The following is a 12,568-nucleotide window of genomic DNA, read 5'->3' on the forward strand; positions in this document are numbered from 1 at the left end:
GGGGGTATGCGAATTCTATTTATTGAATGCAGTGAAGGACGCGATCGGCGGTGGCTGACGCGCGTCGTCATCGCTCGATCACGTCTCGATCGTGTTGCACTCGTCGACCCACTCTTCCCTGTCATCGTCCCAGCCGAGTGTCTCCGGCGCAATGCCCATCTTCCTCAGCATGCTCCCCATCGTCTCTTCCCGCCGCTCCTCCTCCTCCTCCACCTCATATCGCCCCTTCGCGCCGTCCTCGTCCCCTTTCCCCGCCTCGTTATCCCAGCCATACTCTTTCTGCCCGTCGTATCCCCACCCGCCGCTACTCCCCGCCGCGCCGTCTCCGTTGTTGACCTGATCCTTCACCAGCATCCACACCTCCCACGCAACATCCCTCCCCACCTCCCTCCACTTCTTCGCCAGGTCCCGCAACCCGTCTCTCTCGCCGTCTTCGAGGATCTTCACCGCGCGCTTCGTCACCTGCAGCTTCCGCTCTAACGACTGGATCGTCGGCGTCAGGCGCACGCCGCTGACCGCCGCCGGGCGAAGGAGCGAGCTGGAAGACGACGCGGCGGGCGCCGTCGGAGCCAGCGGCGACTTGAACTGCCCCGCAGCCCTCTTCGACACCGCGAACTTGGTGCTCTTCCGTCCGGCGTCCGCTTCCAAGCTCGCTGCGTCTCGCTTGACCCTCTCAACCTGCTTATGCTGACCCTTTCGCGCTTCCCCACCTTTCTGCTTTTCTTTACCCTTGGTATCTTCGCCGCTCGGTGTTTCCCCGCCGATGATCACTGGGCTCCTGAACGGTTTCTTCAGCTTCCTAAGTTCCCTCCGCTGGCCCTGCACCGTCAACCTCTTCGGGGCGGCCCTGTCCCCTTCAATTCTCTTTAAATTTTATCAGCTGGATTTCCTCCGACATGCATTATGTCGAGGGACATACCGCTCTCTTTGCCCTTTCGTCCTCGAGCTCCTCGCTCCCGTGCCGTCTCTTCCTTCCAACACTCGAATCCTTCTCATCTTCTTCCCCTTCTTTGCCCAGCCTCCTCGGAGGTGAGCTTTGCGTGTACATAGATGGCTGCAATTCAAGGAGTAATCAACACAGTACGAATTTCGAAAAGGGGAACAAACAGGCGGTGGGACGTACTGATCGCGCAGGTGAACTCGGAGGCGAGGAAGTAAACGGAGCAACCGCACTCGGCGGGGAGCTAGGCGGTACCAAAGCCTCCTGAATTGGAAAAGGTGGGGACAACGGCGCCGGCGAATTTAAGGCTGGAGCACTTCTGTCCTCCAGCTGTTCGTCCTGTATCAGCGGATAGTGTTCATCGGCTACGTCAAAGGTTATTTTTTCGTCACGCAAGCTGTTCTTCATCTTGGGTTCCCCGTCTAGGTCCATAGGACTAGTGGGTCTTGAGGAACTTGCGAAAACCATAGGCGGGGACGTGAACAAGGCCGGAGGGCTGGAAGATGGCGGGGGCGAGGATTGCGGGAGGTCGAGGACCAGATACGCAGAAGATTCGTCTATCTCGAATTCCACAGCGGGGGTGACATCGACACTGTCCTCGGTGCGGGATATGTGCGAGTCTATACTTTCGCCTGTGCCTTGATTACCGATGATAGAGGAGAGTCCACTGTCCTTGTTTCCAGGGCCGCGTATCGCCGGGATCGCGTTGACAGCAGCAGGGACGGAATGAGAAACAAGTTCCAGAGCCTCGTCCGAGTGGCGAGCGGCGGGAGCATGCAAGTGTTCGGTCGCGGCCTCTGGAGGTACTGCAGGTTCTGGAACAGTCACCACAGGGACAGGACAATTCGTCGGTGTAACCGAGTCGGAAAGGGCAAATTCAGATAATTGCGCGGGAGAAAGTGCGGTACCGTCGTCAGGTCCGATACGAGCAGGATCAGTAGAGTGTACATCCAGGTCCGAGTGAAGCTCCATAGCGGTTGGAAGTACAGAACGTTCAGCGATCTCGGTTTGCGCGATGTCTTCTATACCACATGTTGAATCAGTATGCGCTTCCTTGGGCGGCAGGGGAGCAGGGAGAGCAGGTAGTTCAGTAGCAGTACGATCGTCAGATAAAGCAATAGTACTCTCTGGTACGGGGCCAGCAGCATGCGAGAATGAAGCACTTGAGATTTCAGAAGAAACACATAGGTCCAGAGGACGAGGGGGTGCATCCGCAGGCAAGGCGTCTATATCAGGAGGCGTCGAGAGAAATGAAGAAGACGGTGACACCGGCAGGACAGAAGCTACAGGCTTCCCAGATGAGGCGTGTGGCGGTTCCCGAGAAGTTGCCAGATCTACAGATACAGAGGTCGCTATATGCGCCGAAAGTTCAGAGTGCGCATCAGGAGGGACATCCGAAGGACCAGGTATATGCGCATCCGAGGCGGCATGCAGGGTAAGCAGAGGAAGATCCGCTGGAGCACCCTCGGTACGTTGAAGAGCAGAATCGTTGTCAGTAACAGCAGGGGAATTCACGGGAGGAAATGCCGAGGACAAAGCATCAATAGACACCGGAGCAGCGGCGCCAGAGTGAATAGCAGCAGACGAAGAGCTTGAAGAGATAGATAAGCTGGAATCAGCAAGCATCGTAGGCGCATAGCGCAGTAATGATATGGGAGCAGAGGGAGAGGGAGCATGCAGACTCGGTCCTGGAGAGTTCTTAGTGGGTGTATGCGCACTAACTTGTGACTGATCAGCAGCCTGAGGGCCAGAGTCAGACGATTCAGAGGCGCTGGAAGAGACCTTCTCGGGGCCATCAGTGGTGGTAGCGACAATAGTGCTTTGGTCTGGAGGAAGCAGATAGGCAGGAGCAGTCAAAAACACAGACCCAGGGCGCGGATCAGGCCCAATAGTTGGCTCCGGTGACGTATGCGGTGGTAACGGTTCGTCGTCAGCCCTTTGGCCCACATGAATAGACTCGTGAGTCTCCTCTAGTAACGGTTTCGCAGAAGACTTCAAGATAACCGTCTGTACTTCATCAGGTAGCCCGCCGGAGACGATACTGGCGTTCTCCGGAACTTCATTAACCGCCTCGAGCTCAGAAGGCGTCCGCAGCACAAGTGACTCTTGCTGAGAAGATACTGCAGTAGTATTCGAGGTAACTGAGCCAGAGATTCCTGTAGCAGGAGTAGAATAGAGCTCGACGGTGTCATCAGAACCGGCCATAAGCCTCGAGCACGAGTCAACTTGGTGGCTCCCAGCCTCTACGGCAGACTGAACGGTATTTGCAGTAAGGATGTCGTCGGAGCTATTCGCAGATCCCTGAGTTTCTGAGCTCGAGACAGGCAGTTCAAAGGGTCGGGCAGGTAAAGCGACAGCTCCGGACCCGTACTGACACTGAATATATGCGCAATTGGGATTTTTCAGTCAGACAAGGGCCCTGAACTTACCTCTTGCCGCTTTTGACATTCCAGTGTAGTAGATACGTTCGTCCCTTCAGCAGGCTCCTGTCAAGAAAGAGTATACAGATCCATACTAGCATACCCAACCAACAGATGGACTTACGACACTGGGGAAGGACGTCTCGCCGGTTGGAGGGGTCCATGAGAGAGGAGGATATATCTAGAGTAAGATGTACAGGAGGCCTTATAGTACATCGGGAGCGGCTGACTTACAGGACCGAGATATGCCATGGCGGTGGAAGGTAGCGGGTCAGCCGCGCGATCGGACGCAGACGCGGGCGTGTGACATGGCGGTACTGGTAACGTGGTCGTGACCCTGTCACCCTAATAGTGGCCACAGTTTCCCGCCACTGTCTACCACTTGCAATGTCCCTACCAGACTTTATTTAGCTCAGTCCCATCTACAAGGCCTGTGGAATCGTGAAGAAAAGCTTTGCTATCTTGCGTATGGCTGGATGCCCCTGCTCCAAGTTGGTCAAGATGATCATGATGACATCTAAGATGCCGCGCCCATATCTGCCAGAGCATCCCTTTGACCAGAGGTTTCGTAGCGCGGTCTATTCTGCTACTGTGAACCAGCGCCCTCATATACCCCTCTTTCACTGCTAGTGAACACATATATGCGCGACCTCTTCTCGTACGGAGAGGCATCTGTCAATCCTGGCTGCGAACTTATGTGTGCAAGTTGGTCTGGATGTCTTGCATCCGGGCATACAAGAACGATGCCTCCGAAGTGGATCCGTCGGATGCATCCATCTGTATCTAACAATGGACCAGGTAACGATCTATCATAGGAATTGGTGACGTTCCTAGCCATGTTCGTCTTTAGCGGCGAACAGCTCGGACTGGACAGCTACGCTAAGCAACAGTTGGCGCATGATGCTGTCCTTGCATCTGGGATGTGCTTCCTTTTATAAAGGGTCACCGGGACGATAAAGTGACCTTTCTCCACATCACTCCTCTCTCTCACCGTTCGTGGCGAGTGCTGGTCACTATGGTTCCAGGCATCCTCTTCGGACTCGTTCTGCTACCTGTGCTGGCATCGGCGGCAGCTATACCTTCAAATAATGTAACAAAAATCGCCCTGAACCGCAATGTGCTATTCAGCAACTCCGGTGTTGCCAATATCCCAGCGCTAAGACAACACCTTGGTAACGTAGTCAAGTATGCCGCTCTATTCAATACTTTTGCCTGTATGGTCACACTCATGTTTGCTCTGCCGTAGTAAATATCAACATGGCTTCTCAAATTTCCAGAAGAACACTGGTCACCCTCATCCCCTTTCAGTTGGGAGCTTCTTTAGGCATCTATTCGGTGGTCACCGCTTGAAGCGTGCAGAAGGGAATGTGCCTTTGAGTAATTTCCAGTCCGGCGCGGTATGGAGTGGAGCAATATCTGTCGGTACGCCTCCAGTAACTTACACGGGTAAGTCTGGTGGGCCGCCCCTTCGTGATATGACCGCTTACGAAATATTTGCTAGTCGATTTTGACACAGGCAGGAGAGCCGTTGCTCAGCAATCGATATATTCTAATAATTCTGTAGGTAGCAGCGACCTCTTTCTCCCCGGGGCGAACTGCGACAGCACCTGTGCCGGTCATACGCTGTATAACACTGCAAGCAGTTCAACTGCGGTCGACCAAGGGCAAACCTTTAGTCTGGCCTTCGGAGACGGGTCTTCGGTGACAGGCGAGGTCTTCGTGGACACGGTGACCATCAGTGGCTTGACAGTCAGTGTCGCTCATCTGCCATGTTCATGCTGCAGACTCACGAGGCCACCTCGTTCAGGCAACCGGGCAGGCGGTAGGAGCTGCAAATCAATATTCCTCCAGTTTCGAGGTCAGCCAGTTCCCCGCAGATGGGCTAATGGGCATGGCGTTTCAATCAATCTCGGCCTTCGACCAGAGCCCGGTATTCCAGACTTTGATTAACCAGGGACAGACGACTTCTCCTGTATTCGGTTTCAGCTTAACCAGCACCGGAGGGGAGCTGACCATCGGTGGCGTTGACGGCACGCAGTTCGCTGGCACGTTGACGCAGGTGCCGGTCACGCAGCAGGTGCGTTAGGTTACGCGACTTCATGACACAATGACTAATTTGTAAGATTGTGATCCATGTAGGGATATTGGCAAGTTGACCTAGCCGCGGTGAATGTGAACGGCCAGGCAACTGTGACAGGTGTATCCGCCATCATCGACACTGGCACATCTCTGGTCCTCGGTAATACAGCTAACGTCGCCCAGTTTTACGCCGCCATCCCTGGTTCCGCGGACGCAACTAGTACAGTCGGAGCCGGCTTCTTCACAGGTATGCCAGCCTTTTACATGGTATGTTGATAATTAATTTCTTGAATACAGTTCCTTGCGCCTCCATTCCTTCTGTGAGCTTGACTTTCGGCAGCACAGCGTTTCCTATCAGTGCGGATACGTTCAACCTCGGTCAAGTATCCGCAGGTTCTGCGGATTGTGTGGGCGGGATGGTGGCCAGTGATCTTGGATGTGAGTCTCTTAAGTTACTTGAGCTTTGAGAAGAACTCTGATGCTACCTTCTTGCAGCATTTTGGGTTGCGGGAGATGTTTTCCTCCAAAATGTCTACACCTGTAAGTTGCTCATATGGTTCTGGGGGTACATATCTCAATCGTCGCTCGATAGCATTCGACATGGGGAACAACCAAGTCGGCTTCGCCGCACTTGCGTGAGGGTTGAATGACCTTCTCATGCTTAAGTATACTTTGGTCGATCGAGGGCTTCCACATGTCGGCGCATGGAACGTCTTCGCTGTGGTTAACCTCAATTAGTGTTATAGAGCAGCAGTACTCAGTGGATGTACTAGACGATTGTAGATATAAGGACAATGATACCCGGTGAAAATAATACGTATTCCGCGTGGCACGTCGGATCATTACTTTCTCTGTTGAGTCTTGACCCTCGGGTCTCCTCGTTCGTTTCTCTTGCGAAGCTTCTCCTGTCGTTTACTTGTGGGCCCAACCGGGGGGACGTCGTCCGCGCCGGCCGCCGCCGGTCTTCCGAGGAGGAATGGAGAGACCAAGTTATATCCCTTGTACCCAGCATATAACGGAATCTAGTTCGAGACGGTTAAGAGGGGCGATGATGAACAGTCGTGGAGTCACTGACGACGGAGTATAACCACCACACCCAGTCTCCCAAAGCAGCACTGCCAACCTGGCATGCCCCTTTGGTATACGATGAGGTTACCAGCAGCAAAGGCTCAGATAGAATGGCGTACATGTAATATAAAGAACATCGAAGCACCATTCCGTCATGCCAGCTTGATTCAGGTCATCCCCTGGTGACAGCAGTTCGCCAGAAGCACTCCGTCGGGGAGTCCCCACCCTTGTCAGGAAGCGAGAAAGGAAGAAGGTTATCAGGTATGTTGACGAGCTCAACAGGGTACGGAAGGATAGCGTCAATGTATTCCTCCGTAATAGCAGTCGGAGTAGGATAGATAGCAGAGAGGCAATGAGCATGCCCAGCTGTATGTTCTTGATAGCTGTCTCATTTTGTGCCGCTGCGAGACATCAAGGTATAAGCAACCATCCGTACTTTGTATTATCGACTCACCAATCTTTTTAGCGGAGGCGTTCGCCATAGGGTCGTTAGCCTGAGCACCTCCAGCTGGAGGTGGAAGGGAAAGCGCCTTCACGTGATGCCGACGCCAATAATGAGCGCGTCGGGAGCGCGTCGCACTTTCTCCTAACGTCCATGTCAAAATCCAGCTCGTATCTTTCTTCAACAGACGAACACCCTTTACCTCCTGTAGCCAAGTTATAACGCCATGAGCTCGGCCCGTGTCGCCAACCCTGTCAAGGATATCGCACAGAAAACCCTCCAGGCTAATAAAGATCACCAGTACGCCCTGAAAGTTTATACAGAGCGACTAGAGTCTGAACTAGCCACAGTCGATAAACTGCTGGTATGTTTACTCCTGTATACATACGTTCTACTTATGCGTTTCTGTCCAGACCTCTGCCGAATGGGAGGAGCAGGACGATGAAGCGGATTTGGATGTCGGCGGCTTCGTCCTAGTCCCGGGCTCCGTGAAGCCTTCCGGCCCAATCGCTCATGGTGACTTTCTATCAAAGGTATGACGTGGTGCTTCTTGCCCCCAATCCCAAGCAAATGATTTTACAGGAGTCACCCTTTCGGGATGATGCGACCAGGAGACAGAGGTACTTAGAGCTCACGACCATCCATCCCAGTGAGTTGCTACGCATTATACCTGTCATTGCTTTTATAAATACCTTGTTAGTGAAGGCGAAAGAACTGGATGCTCTGGCAGAAGCTGTCCGGACGGAGAATTACCGTATGCACGCCTACGAGGCGCAAAGACGGTTCGCGTTGTCTATCTTACGCACGTATATTTTACGCTTATCATAAAGCACCTTTGATGCAGCGGTCAAAATGCGCTCACCAGTCTTAATCAACAGCCGCAAAGCTACTTTGAACTCAACAAGGAGGGCATCGACTGGGAACGAGTCGCCTCCAAGGTATTCCTGGTAGACTATATTCACCTTCAGATCTTAACAGCGTATACTATTGTAAGGTATCATCTTCGATATCCTCCTATGTCCAGCGATCGGCGAAAGAATGCGAGATCCGCTGGCTTGGGGATCGCCATCCCGAAATCAACCATGGACCTTGGTCAGATACTGAAGTCGCTCAAGTCAAAGCTCTAGCCGCAAATTATCCGGATGGGCGGGTCAACTGGGTCAAAGTAGCGGAGCAGCTCGGTGTATTCTCATATTCTTCTTCTATGCTCTTCGACCCGGCCTGACGCCCGGTTCTCTAGACTAATCGCACGCCCATCGACTGTATGCGAACTGCCGTGCCTCGCAGGACACACGTCTGGACTGCCGAAGCGGACGATCGGCTCCTCGAAGCAGTGAAGATATATGGACTTGAGAATTGGCTGTTGGGTGCGTCTCCCCGCCCTTTTCAGCTGCGAAACCCTTCTAACGTATTCATATGTACGCAGTTGCGCGTTTCGTCTCCGAAGATGCTACTGCACAACAGTGCCAGAACCGATATCACCGGACATTGGATCCGGAGCTCGCACGAGGGCCGTGGACCGAGGAAGAGGACAATCGTCTGCGCCGCGCCGTAGAGGCATATGGTCATGCGTGGCTGGAGGTTGCGACGTGCGTTCCGGGCAGAAGTAATGAGCAGTGCCGGGATCGGTGGAACGAGCGGTTGAATCCTAAAGTTATCAAGGGTAAGTGGAGCGAAGAGGAGGATCGAGCACTCATCGAAGTCGTTGGGAGATTGGGAGAGAAATGGAAGGAAGTTAGCGAGTCTTTGGGGACTGGGAGAACGGACAAACAGGTGATGCCTTGCGTTGCATATATGCTCCCGCTGACCTCGCCCTTTAGTGTCGGTCGAGGTACGAGAAGCTTCACAAGGGCAAGCAAAGGGAGAAAGAGGCCTCCACCTCCACTACGACAACGCCGGCTGTTGCAACGAACAGCTCTGGGACGCCGGACGCGCCTGCGCCAGGCCCTGCTGTTCAATCTCAGGCTTCATCCTCCCAAACCTGGCAGAGCCTACAAATAAGGATGCAAGATTTCGGCCAAAATGATGGTGCAGGTTCGAGTGTCGACAATCAAGGTGCTCAAGCCACGGCTACGACCTCGTCTCAGGCCACGCCCCGATCCCGACCTCGGCCGAGAAAGGCGGCGGCTAAGCCTGCTGGGCGCGATACTCCTGCTGAAGTACCTCCTAAGGAAGACGAAGCACCCGGGGGCGATTCTAGCTCGCCACCGGCGCCAATGGAGACAAATACAACCGCGAACAGCTCTTCAAGAAAGAAGAGGACCCGCAAGAGCGCTGCTCCGGCTCCCGATGCTGACGCGCCAACTCCAAAGAGAAGCAGATCAAGCAAGAAGAAAGCGGTTCCCCCAGATACTACCGATAGCGAACAAGCTCAGGATCTCCCGAACCAGCCCGGTACGTCCTAACGCATGAGTGTTCATGTCCATATACTCAAGAACTACAGCAGAAGAATCTCCGCCTGTCACCGCCAGCAGTAGTAAGGACAAAGGAAAAACAAAAACACTTCCAAAACCTCGAGGTAGGCCACGGAAGAAGGGAAACGCCCACCCAGCGGGTGATGTGGAGACAGCTGAACCCGCAGCTACCCCAAGCCACGCCCAGGGTGCCGACGTTGCTACGACGTCTTCCGATGATCGTGCGCGAGCAGAATCTCAAACCCCACCCGATACCGCATTGACCGCTCCTGGAACAAACCTTATGGACACATCAAGCAAGAGCGGCGGTCAAAAGCAGAAGGGTAGGTCGAGGAAGTCCGACGCTGCCAAGGGGCCACCACCGAGGGTCGGCACCCGTCGATCCACGAGGCTACAACCCAGTGCTGAAGCAGGTCCCTGAGGTCGTGGCCTCATCTTGCAGACTCCATCTGTAGAAGTAGATCTCACACTGCCAACCTCTTCCCAATTTGTATTTGACAGTACACAAGCAACACGTACTCGAACAACATCTCCAATAACATTCAGTTGCCAATAGCCTACAATGCCCTGAAGTTTTGCGAAAACCACTAGGAACACGAGATATTGCAAGAATTTCGACGACGACATACGAAGGAAACGGCAAGAGCGAAAGAACCAAAAATATACGCTCGCAGTCAAGCCTGTTAGTATCACGCCGCAGCGGCGACGACTGTCGCAGCAGCAGCCGTCGCCCGGGCGTCCACCAGGCCCAGCGGGGCACCAGCCCTCAACTTCGGCGCCTCCTCCACCTTGCCCAGGAGCTTCTCGAATCGGCTACGGGTAACCATGACCGCGCGCTGGTCGACGTAGTGCTTTTCGCCGGCCCTGAGCTGCTTTGGCGCGCTCCCGTCCAACAGGCCGAGTTGCTCGTCGTTCCAGATGTCCTTGATGGGCTTGACCTGGTCGTCCGGCAGGCCGACGCCGGCGCGCCCGCCGAGAGCCTTCCAGTCTTGCAAGCGTTTGATCCCGAGCGTGTTGAAAGTATCATCAACAGCGTCGACGAGCTTCTCCATTTGCTCCTGCGTGTGTCTCGGCGTGATCGTGACGCGGAGACGCTCCTCGCCGCGAGCCACCGTCGGGTAGTTGATGGCCTGCACGTAAATATCATGTTTCGCGAGGAGGTAGTCCGACGCGTCCTTCGCAAGCGCAGCGTCACCGACGAGGACGGGTGTGATGTGACTGGGACCAGGTACAACGGGGATATCCCTCTCCGCGAAGCGCTTCTTCAACGCGCGGACGTTCAAACCAAGAAGCTTCCGGTCGCCCATCCACTCCATCTGGTACCGCACACTCGCGTGCGCGCCGGCGACGGTAACGGGGGGAAGCGAGGTCGTGAAGATGAAACCGGGCGCGTACGAGCGGATCATGTCGACGAACTCGGTTGAGCCGGCGATGTACCCGCCGACGGCGCCGTACGCCTTGCCCAGAGTGCCGGTGATAATGTCGATGCGGTCCATGACGGTGCCAGGGATGGGAGCGGGGGACTGGCCGGCAGCGAGATGCGCCTGGAAGTCGAGGTGCTCAGCAACACCGGCGCCGCGGGGTCCGTACAAACCGACGGCATGAACCTAGAGAAGGCGGAGGGTGTAAGAATAGAAATAAACATGATAGAGGTGCGGAAGAGAAGATACGAACCTCATCCAAGAACGTCAATGCGCCATACTTGTCGGCCAGGTCGCAGATCTCCTTAATGGGCCCGACGGACCCGCACATCGAGTACACACTCTCGAACGCGATGATCTTGGGCGTGTCTTTGGGGAACGAAGCGAGCTTCGCCTCCAAGTCCTGCAGGTCGTTGTGCTTGAAGATAACTTTCCTGGCGCCGGAGTGACGGATGCCCTGGATCATGGACGCGTGGTTCATGGAGTCCGAGAAGAATACGCAGTTGGGAAGTTTGGAACCGAGGGTCGCCAGTGTAGCGTCATTGGCGACGTAGCAGGAAGAGAAGACCAAGGCGGCGGGTTTGCGGTGCAAGGCTGCTAGCTCAGCTTCCAAACCGAGATGCCAGGCACCGTTTCCTGCTATGTTACGAGTGCCTCCAGCACCATGGCCGTACTTGTCGAGGGTGCGACTGCAAGGGTCAATGAGAAACTCGCCTTTCCTAGCAGGTACTAGCACTTACTGCATAGTCTCTATAACCACGGGGTTGTTCCCCATGCCTAGATAGTCATTGGCGCACCATACTTCGACTTCGTCCTTCGGGTCGCTGGTATGAGCGATGGGGAACTTCTTAGCAAGGCGATTGATATTGTTGAAGTAGCGGTAAGAAGCGTCTTTATGCTTCTTCTCAATCTCCTCGTTGTAGAACTTCTCGTAATCGAAGAGGCCAGGCTTGGCCTGTTTCTTGGGTGCCTTGCTGGCCTCGGCGGCAGCAGCATGGAAGGGGCAGCCAGCAGCAGCCGCAGCCGCTGCGGTAGCGTCACCCTTGGCCTGACCAGCATGGGCAGCCTTCGCAGCGGCCTTGCGTTTGGCAGCAGCGAGGTCCTCCGCCATGCGCGCAGCCCTAGCGGCGGCGGACGCGTGCGGGCACATACTAATGTCGGCGCTGGCAGCGTTGTCGGGGAGATGAACTCCCTTCTGTTCGTGTATTTTCTTGACATCAGCGGTGCCGGCAAGGGAGGCGTAGCCTGCTACGACTTGCTTGGAGCGCACGGAGAGGACGGGGCCGAGCACCGGGCACTGGGTCGCCTTCTCGGTGAGCTTGTTAAGCGTAGGGTACTTTGGCGACGTCGCGGTGCACAGGGAGCGGAGGGTGGACTGCTTTGTGCGGCCCAGGTAGGGGCACATGCCTTTGAAGCGGCTGAGGGACGAGAGACGGTCCATGGTGGGGGGATCGGGGGGCGTAGCGAAGGTGCAATGAAATGAGATGGCCTCTTATAGTAATTTTACGACCGGTGTGCGTCCGCGATTCGCCGGCAAATATCCACGCGGTGATTGGCCCGCTCATTAGGCGCTCTTGTCACGTCGCGTGTGACCGACTGAGTGCAACTCGTCTGCGTTAATCGGCCCTTCGTTCATCCATCGTGACTGCCTCTGCCGTCAGCTCTCGCAGTTCTCTTTCCCTTCTTTCTCTGCCGTCTGCTACACGGACTGTGGGCTGTCATATCGCATTACACCGGGGCTTGCGCGCCGTTCATCTCTTGCCAGGATGGAAATGCACTGGTCG

The 12,568-nt window shown here is 55.0% G+C and overlaps 5 protein-coding genes across 5 annotated transcripts; 2 read left to right on the forward strand and 3 right to left on the reverse strand.

The window, feature by feature from the left end:
- Positions 1-78: 78 nt before the first annotated feature.
- Positions 79-3,869, reverse strand: GLOTRDRAFT_91125 (uncharacterized protein; the record flags this gene model as incomplete). The annotated part of the gene is made up of 7 exons (XM_007864326.1): positions 79-864; positions 920-1,054; positions 1,124-3,316; positions 3,370-3,426; positions 3,485-3,541; positions 3,595-3,697; positions 3,787-3,869. 7 exons carry the CDS (start codon positions 3,867-3,869, stop codon positions 79-81), a joined length of 3,414 nt encoding a protein of 1,137 aa, XP_007862517.1.
- Positions 3,870-4,375: 506 nt separating this feature from the next.
- GLOTRDRAFT_136410 (acid protease) lies at positions 4,376-6,078 on the forward strand (the record flags this gene model as incomplete). The annotated part of the gene is made up of 8 exons (XM_007864327.1): positions 4,376-4,545; positions 4,607-4,806; positions 4,862-5,109; positions 5,168-5,437; positions 5,500-5,686; positions 5,737-5,877; positions 5,935-5,979; positions 6,032-6,078. The coding sequence occupies 8 exons, from the start codon at positions 4,376-4,378 to the stop codon at positions 6,076-6,078; spliced, it is 1,308 nt and encodes a 435-aa protein (XP_007862518.1).
- Positions 6,073-7,002, reverse strand: GLOTRDRAFT_136411 (DUF788-domain-containing protein). The gene is made up of 4 exons (XM_007864328.1): positions 6,962-7,002; positions 6,627-6,908; positions 6,515-6,573; positions 6,073-6,461 (listed from the first exon to the last, which is right to left on the reverse strand). The coding sequence occupies exons 1-4, from the start codon at positions 6,987-6,989 to the stop codon at positions 6,282-6,284; spliced, it is 549 nt and encodes a 182-aa protein (XP_007862519.1). The 5' UTR covers positions 6,990-7,002; the 3' UTR covers positions 6,073-6,281.
- Positions 7,003-7,175: 173 nt separating this feature from the next.
- GLOTRDRAFT_34698 (uncharacterized protein) lies at positions 7,176-9,354 on the forward strand (the record flags this gene model as incomplete). The annotated part of the gene is made up of 9 exons (XM_007863589.1): positions 7,176-7,313; positions 7,363-7,482; positions 7,532-7,598; positions 7,650-7,731; positions 7,794-7,887; positions 7,944-8,132; positions 8,190-8,316; positions 8,376-8,722; positions 8,770-9,354. The coding sequence occupies 9 exons, from the start codon at positions 7,176-7,178 to the stop codon at positions 9,352-9,354; spliced, it is 1,749 nt and encodes a 582-aa protein (XP_007861780.1).
- Positions 9,355-9,830: 476 nt separating this feature from the next.
- On the reverse strand, positions 9,831-12,257 carry GLOTRDRAFT_114233 (tetrapyrrole biosynthesis, 5-aminolevulinic acid synthase). The gene is made up of 3 exons (XM_007864329.1): positions 11,525-12,257; positions 11,038-11,473; positions 9,831-10,970 (listed from the first exon to the last, which is right to left on the reverse strand). The coding sequence occupies exons 1-3, from the start codon at positions 12,223-12,225 to the stop codon at positions 10,053-10,055; spliced, it is 2,055 nt and encodes a 684-aa protein (XP_007862520.1). The 5' UTR covers positions 12,226-12,257; the 3' UTR covers positions 9,831-10,052.
- Positions 12,258-12,568: the final 311 nt, after the last annotated feature.

The sequence above is a fragment of the Gloeophyllum trabeum genome (genome assembly GCF_000344685.1).
Source record: "Gloeophyllum trabeum ATCC 11539 unplaced genomic scaffold GLOTRscaffold_00002, whole genome shotgun sequence".
Taxonomy (NCBI): domain Eukaryota; kingdom Fungi; phylum Basidiomycota; class Agaricomycetes; order Gloeophyllales; family Gloeophyllaceae; genus Gloeophyllum; species Gloeophyllum trabeum.

Excerpts from the sequence above, each read along its gene's own strand:
- GLOTRDRAFT_136411 (XM_007864328.1), bottom strand. The coding sequence starts at position 6,989 with ATGGCGAACGCCTCCGCTAAAAAGATTG. Across the intron at positions 6,909-6,961 it reads CGCCTCCGCTAAAAAGATTG|CGGCACAAAATGAGACAGCT; the intron begins GTGAGTCGATAA and ends GATGTCTCGCAG. Across the intron at positions 6,574-6,626 it reads CGATGTTCTTTATATTACAT|GGGCATGCCAGGTTGGCAGT; the intron begins GTACGCCATTCT and ends CGTATACCAAAG.
- GLOTRDRAFT_114233 (XM_007864329.1), bottom strand. The coding sequence starts at position 12,225 with ATGGACCGTCTCTCGTCCCTCAGCCGCTTCAAAGGCATGTGCCCCTAC. Across the intron at positions 11,474-11,524 it reads GTGGTTATAGAGACTATGCA|TCGCACCCTCGACAAGTACG; the intron begins GTAAGTGCTAGT and ends TGACCCTTGCAG. Across the intron at positions 10,971-11,037 it reads CATTGACGTTCTTGGATGAG|GTTCATGCCGTCGGTTTGTA; the intron begins GTTCGTATCTTC and ends CGCCTTCTCTAG.